This window comes from Cyprinodon variegatus, unplaced genomic scaffold (assembly GCF_000732505.1).
Source record: "Cyprinodon variegatus isolate N-32 unplaced genomic scaffold, C_variegatus-1.0 Scaffold364, whole genome shotgun sequence".
In the NCBI taxonomy this organism is placed as follows: Eukaryota; Metazoa; Chordata; class Actinopteri; order Cyprinodontiformes; family Cyprinodontidae; genus Cyprinodon; species Cyprinodon variegatus.
This window is the reverse complement of record NW_015150817.1, coordinates 711,134-718,222: the sequence shown is the minus strand read 5'-3', so window position 1 is coordinate 718,222 and position 7,089 is coordinate 711,134. Positions and strand designations below refer to the sequence as shown.

Here is a 7,089-nt window from a genome sequence, read left to right as displayed (position 1 = left end):
GGATGGATGGATGGATGGATGGATGGATGGATGGATGGATGGATGGATGGATGGATGGAGAGCGGACAAGGAAAAAGATGGGCTTGCATCATGCTTTAGACTGCGGAAAAAGCCCAACAACTTCATCAACTAATGATCATGCTTTTCTTTCCGATACTTTAAGATGAAATCACACTGCAGGCTCATGTACACGTTCTTTAAATAGTAGGTTAAAACCAAAGAAAATATATTGTTAGAAAGATAAGCACACAGATATGTTCAGCTGACAGGCATTTACATTAAATAGAAAGACCACAGCTTCAGAAAAATGTCAGTACAGTTACTCTTAGAAACTAAAATATCAGAGGTATCAATTAAAGTTTTTTCATATTCATTCCTGAAACCCTGCAGCAAGACCTTCTGCATTTACTCACACATATAATCTCCTCCGATCTATGAAACGGGGCAAAGAGCGAATCATCTGGTCACTTAGGTACATAAATGTTTGAAGCCATGTTAAACATATGATGAAATAAAAAAAAAAATGACAGTGAAAAACTGTAAATAAACTCTGTACCTCTCTGACACTGTGAGTGACGGCCCAAGTGAGAAAGACCCGAGACATGACCTGGAACCCCGTCAGGACCACAGAGGATGGTACGATCCCTGAAATTAAGGCCAACTTAGGATGAATTTGCTCCACAGCAAAAAAGGGCAAATCTGATAGGATACTTAAGCCAAAAAGCGAGTAAGTAGATTTTAATGACAGGTTATCGGCAGCTGAGCCACAAGAGGAAACATATTATTAAAAGAAAGAACTCAAACATCTGTTAAACTATTCTGAGCTCATAGTTTGATCATATTATTGTATTCTAATACCGAAGCTTAGCTGCTTTGATGACCCTAACAACTTCTACTAAGCACAATATGTTCACAGGAAGATGTGGCAGTGAGGAGGGGAACTGTACAGACACTCACCTACAGCACAGTGCAAGATCTGTGAAATAAGAAGAGAAAACATTACTAAACATGAATCTAGAGCTAAAACACAACATCAGTTGATTCTGAATTCAACCTTAGCAGCACAAAGTTACAAAACATCTGTAAAAAGTCATTCATAGATTTTCCATTTCTTTTATATTAAAGCAAACTAACACTGCTGAGTCTTTATTACCATCAGTGCTCTGAAGATGTACCAGTAAATTTAATACATACACAACGTAATAATAATATATACACAACGTAATAATTAAGATCTGCTGAATACCTCATTTTATTTTCTAAGTAGTGTATATTGTAGATTTTCAAAATTAAATGATTTGTTAAACGTTAATTCTCCAGTGAAATCCCTTATTTACAGCAGATCTGGACATGATCACAGTAGTTTAATATAAATATATAAAGCATCAAACTGTTATTTCTGTGTCTTTAAGTCAGAATTGTCAGGCAATGCTAGGTTATCAGGTTTATACCCAACAACTCTTCAAAGATAAGAGAAAGCAAGGCTTTGGCTGGACACGCCTCTGTTGTCCTGGTGCCGTTTTTTAACAAATGAAACTATTTGACTAAAGAAACAAACAAGTGTTGCATCCTAAACATAACTATTTATATCCCAGAAACGGCGTACAGATACAGGTGAACGGTGAGATCATCACTGATGAAAGCCAGCACTGGTTATTTCTTAGTGTGTATCTAACCTCTAGAAGAGCCCCCGTCTGAAAGAACTTCAGCGGCTTTTCTATAGAGTAATAGAGCCCATGGTAGCTTCCTCTGGCCAGGTAAGCTCGAACCAGACCCACTGCGATCACCAGCCACCTGGAAGCAGGAAGAAAGGCAGAGTTACATTTAGAAACCCCAGACTTGCTCAATACCTGATCTTATCGGGATAGCTAATGGCTGGTGTGCAACAAAGAGAAGTACAGCAAAGGGTTTAAAGTTCAACAAGAGCACGTTTGAGGCGGCATAACCTGTTCATTCATCAGACAGAGGTTCTACATATTTACAGCTTCAGAACGGCTAACTGTTTCATGCAAAATGAAGAGAAAAAGTTGTGTGAAATAAGATTTCTCTACATATACTCTTCTAGCCAATCACAGAGCAGCTCGCCTGACCGGTTTGTACACCTCCAGACTGGACAAACCGGTGAGGCGAGCTGCTCTGTAATTGGCAAGAAGCTGGACCCTCTGGGGACGGTGGTAGAGACAAGGACATCTAACAAACTGCTGGACATTATGAACAATCTTTACCACTCAGAGGAGCCTGATAAGTGAGAAATGGCTCCTCCCCAAATGTAGGACCAACAGACTGCTGAACTCCTTTGTTCCTCAATCCATTGAGCTGTACAACTCCTCACTTGGGGGAAGGAAGAGGTGATCGGAAGAGGGACAAGGGTCAGCACCCCCCTCCTTGGGCATCTTATGCAAAACATTACCTGTTGTCATTCATGTGCAATATTCTACTCTCTCACAGTGCAATAACATATGCTAACTACTGTGTAGCCTGTGTATTTTTTTACTTGTTTAGGAGGTCAGTAAATCTCTCTAGTATAAGTGCAATAATCCAAGTCAACTACTGTGTAGTCTTTCCTTAGCTCTCAGATATTTTTATATCTAAGGGAAACATATTCCAGGACATTACAACTTTTTTCTTTTATGCTTTTTTGGTACTTATATACACTCTTTTGATATGGTCTGTCATATTTTTATCTTTAATGGCATCTTTCAACTCTTTGTACTTAGCAACTGGAACCAGAATTTCCCTGAGGGAGTAATCCCAAAGGTAAATAAAGTCGAGTCTAAGTCTAAGTTAAGTCCACATACATGACTCCACCTGTTGCTGTGCACTGCCAATCAGCTCCATGAAAGCAAGTTTCTAAACTTATCCTTTATATATAAAAAGGAAAAAAAAACATTTTGCTTGTTTTTTTTTGTTACAGCACAATAAAAGTTGAGATGCTCTGATCATTATTACTCCACTAAAACATTTTCTTTGAAAACTATGCCAAAATATTTTACAATTAACACCTGCATAATCTTAAAATGTCAAAAACCTGTTGAAAATACTTTATTTTATGCTAGTTTTAGTTTTTAACCACATCCCTAAAAAAATAAAGAACTTAATCTATAGCTGGGTGATCACTTTTATTGATTAAACCTTTTTTTAAATGAAGATTTAATTTTTTAAAACTTGGACCTCCATAGCTCAGAATGACTCAGTTCATGACTTTTTGTTCTTAGAGGTCTCCTCATACCTGCTAAATTAGCTCATTCTGTGAAACCACTAAATGAAAGCTGTTAGTATGTTATATTTTAATAGTTTTGCGGGTTTTTTGTTTTGTTTTTACAAGAAGATTTCACAGCTTAAATTTCACTGCCTTTTAAATTAGGCTCACCTCCCAAAGAGGATGATAGAAATCAAAACTAGTTTTTTAACAATATATGCCATTTGTCATCATTATGAAACTTAAGTGAGAAAAAAAATAATAAAAGCGAAACAATAATAATTTGGTGGAAAATAGAAGAAAAAAACTCACTTTTTTTCACCAAAATTCTTCAGAGCAAATAAAGTCATTGTTAATTAGAAAGCAGTAAAAGAACAGAGCGGCTCCTCCTAAAGCTGCAGAGGCATCTGTAGACACTTTTCTTTATGCATGTGTGGTCTGACTTCAGTTTGTACCTTAAAAGTCCTGCCATAGAAATTTCTCAAGTATTACATTTGGATGACTTAAATATTTGGCATACAAATGTGTGGTATTTACCATGGTAACAACAGAGGCTCTAAGAGCAAATATTAGGCCAAAACCATATAATAAATTTGTAAATAAGCTCATTTCAGAATATTTTCAGCTTCACCTTAAAAATGCTTTGTAATAAATCAATGAATAAGCCTTTGCTGATCAATTATTAATAAAAAAGATTAATCAATAGACATTAATGATCAATTGCAACCCAAATTGCAAAGACAGGATTACACGTGCATCAATCATCAATTAACACAATAATTAACAACGAAACAATAGTGTAACACTAGAAGTTTTAGGTTATGATAAAATAATCAGCACATAGCTACAACGGACATAGAAACAGAAACTCTGGTCATTCTAGTAGCTCACTCTGATTCCCTACAAAGTCTTTCCGTTTAAGCTAAGGTGAGATCTTTGGTTATTATACATAATTTCTGTTCTTTAAACTAATTTTTTGTAGCTAGCGTTGGCCTACAACGTTTGTGTGCTGATTGTGCTTAGTGCAAAAACTGTTTTCATGCTCAAACAGGACTAAGCAAACACTATCAGGATGATTGTATGACATATTTTGTATATATGTGTATTTTTGCTGTACAAATAGCATTCGATTGGTCAGTTTAAAAGAAGAGCTAACTCCAAGTTAATTCACAATCAACCCTGCAATATTAAAATTGACAGGTCTGATGTAATATCTTATGTTCTGTTGTCTTTAAGTATCAATTATTGTCACATTGGATGCCAGTTTTATATTTTTCCAGCTAAGAGGGCCCTGTGGCACTGATGTAAAGCAGCTTGTCTTTGTTTGTAGATAAAAGAAACAGCACTTCTCATCGAACAACAGTGGCAATCTGGGAAGATCGTATTGTTCTGAATGGTCTCATAACACTCCACATCTGTCAACATTCTGTACAGCAAGAACCTTCCTTATCCAATCCTGAGACCAACTGCGTTTCTTCAGCCATCATTATGAACAATTAAGTTGGTTTTAATCAAGTCTTATAAATTTGATCAAATGTGCATGTAGATTTCAATTAGTCTTTACATCGACTGTATTTCTTTCCCCCTTGATAGAAAAATTTCTGGAGTTAAGTAATTTTAACCTTGATTGTATAACTTTTGTTGGTTTTAGACAAATTGCCCTTTGTCCATGGATTACAGATGAAAAACATCCTTTTGGCTAATTATGGTTCATTTACATATTGTCAATTACTGTCTATTGTCCCTACCAAATCAATGAATCCCTAAACATCATATTTACTTAAACACAGGTAAAAATTGCTTTGGAAAACTGTTAATTTCCTTTAATTTTTTTTTTGTATTGAAATATATATATATGTATATTCCTAAAGATACAGACTAGTAGGAATAGTATCTTACACTGGAAAGCAGTTTATTGGTGGAAAAAAAAGAAAAAAAAGAGAGCATCAATTACTCTTTTAAACTGAAAGTTTGGCCACAGCAACATTTAAGAAAGCCCCCCCTCACTACAAAACAGGCCATGCAAACCAGTGCCTCAGTAGAAAGTGGAATAAATGTGACTGAACTGGTTGGTACAGAGAGACGCCCAGCACATCATTATGCAACAGTTTAAAAATCAGAGCAATAAAAAGACACGTGGAGGCATTTATTAGCTGCCATTTATCGTCTGACGTTATGAAATAACTGTCATCAGATTATTTAAGAAGGAATCAACACTACTAACAACCCAGTATCAAAACTTTAGGCTGCTGCTTCATACTACTGACTGCTGATTACAATCAGCTTGAACTCTAAAAAAAAGCAGCTAGAGGTTTGCCTTTCAAACAGGCAGGTTTCTGATTGGTCGGCTGTTGTGGCCTCATCAAGGACTGCAAACCATTCTACACCAAATATACTTTCCATTCCTGTAGGACTCAAAGCATATATATGTAATTTTTATTTAAGGGATAACATTTGTATGAACTTTGATAAATATCTGCAAAGAAACGGGTCAGGTGGGTGACAGCGAGATATTTAGTATTAGTTTTAGTAATCCTAACCTTTCTAAAAGGGGAAAATTAAAGACCAATTCAAATTTTGAGAAATAAAAAAAAGCAAACAAAACATAACTAGCTTTTATATAAACAATTAAAGAACAATATGGATATGTAATAAATCATACTATCCTTATCACAGGTTCCCAAACTTTAAAATTTTAAATGTATTTTCTTGTTTAATGGAGCTTTTATTTGTTATTGTATTTTGTGCAATATTTGAATCAATGCAAATAAAACTCTTAAATGTTAAAGATAAATACTTAATGGTACATTCACACATATGTATTTCATATATTATTTTGCCCCTCCATATACCTCAGGGGTCACATCACAGTTATTGTGAACAATCATCTAAATTTTTGCCTTGTTTGTATATTTCAATTTTATTTTAAGAGATGCCAGCCTTTATTAATGAATTAAAATAATTGAAATAAATATATTAAAAATAAAATTTATTTAAATTAGCATTACCACTGTTATTATTATATTTGCTGTGTATTTTATTTGCTGTGTATAATTGTAATTGTCCCCTATATAAATAAATGTGCATCTGAACCAACAGGCCCAGTGTGGGGCATAAATGCACACTGTGTGCAAACAATGATCCATCTGTTTTATTATTATAATCTGGAAAACAGCAGGGGGTCACTGCTTGCTTGTCTGTCTGATTAACAGAAAAACAGGCAGAATTTTCAAACTAAATGTATAAAATGTCTCACGGTTTGTGCAATAAAATATTTACCGACAAGAGAAACATGTAAACAATTACATTTTCTCTTAGGTGCAGTTCTGATTTGCTGAGTAGCACAAACACGCGCTCTACCACAGCATTAGCACGAGGAAGCACGCTACCTACCCGGCTGTCATAACAACATTGTAAATAACCAAGTAGGCCGTTGCCAGGGCGCCCGGTCCTTTCTTCTTTTTCGGGGCCACATCGCTGTGGGCCGCTTTGCTTGTCCCCTGAGCAGCTGCCGACATGACTCCAACCCCCGAACGGTCTGTAGTCCTTCACCACGGCGGCTGTCAGCTTCACCGAGACAGGAAGACAGCAGGAGCTACCACCGGAAGCAGCCGGATGAAGCAAGATGCTCAGCTGCGCATCACTTCCGGTTTTGTTTTGGCCGCTTCCGCTTTAATTTTAATTTGTAAAATGGCATGATATTTAGACAGAAAGACTGTTTTGATTTCAAAATTTGTTTGTGTAGTCTATATATATATTCGCTGAAGCTGAGCTGAGTCATCACAGACGAGCTAACTTTACGAGAACTCAAGAGAAGCGCTGGAAGGTTTTTATCTTGAAAAACAAAAATGTCCTTCTTCTTCCTCTTCTTCTTCTTCTGGCTATTTATT

The 7,089-nt window shown here is 35.9% G+C and overlaps 1 protein-coding gene across 1 annotated transcript in view; it reads right to left on the bottom strand.

Annotated features, from left to right (window-relative positions):
• hacd2 (3-hydroxyacyl-CoA dehydratase 2) overlaps nucleotides 1-6,804 on the bottom strand; it is a 19,256-nt gene extending 12,452 nt beyond the window's left edge. Inside the window, exons 1-4 of the mRNA XM_015386345.1 lie at nucleotides 6,593-6,804; nucleotides 1,677-1,794; nucleotides 958-976; nucleotides 557-645 (exon numbers count right to left, since the gene is read on the bottom strand). Of these exons, the coding sequence (XP_015241831.1) occupies nucleotides 557-645; nucleotides 958-976; nucleotides 1,677-1,794; nucleotides 6,593-6,717 (351 nt within the window). The 5' untranslated portion in view covers nucleotides 6,718-6,804. The remainder of the gene's footprint in view (nucleotides 1-556; nucleotides 646-957; nucleotides 977-1,676; nucleotides 1,795-6,592) is intronic.
• Between the last annotated feature and the right edge of the window lie 285 nt (nucleotides 6,805-7,089).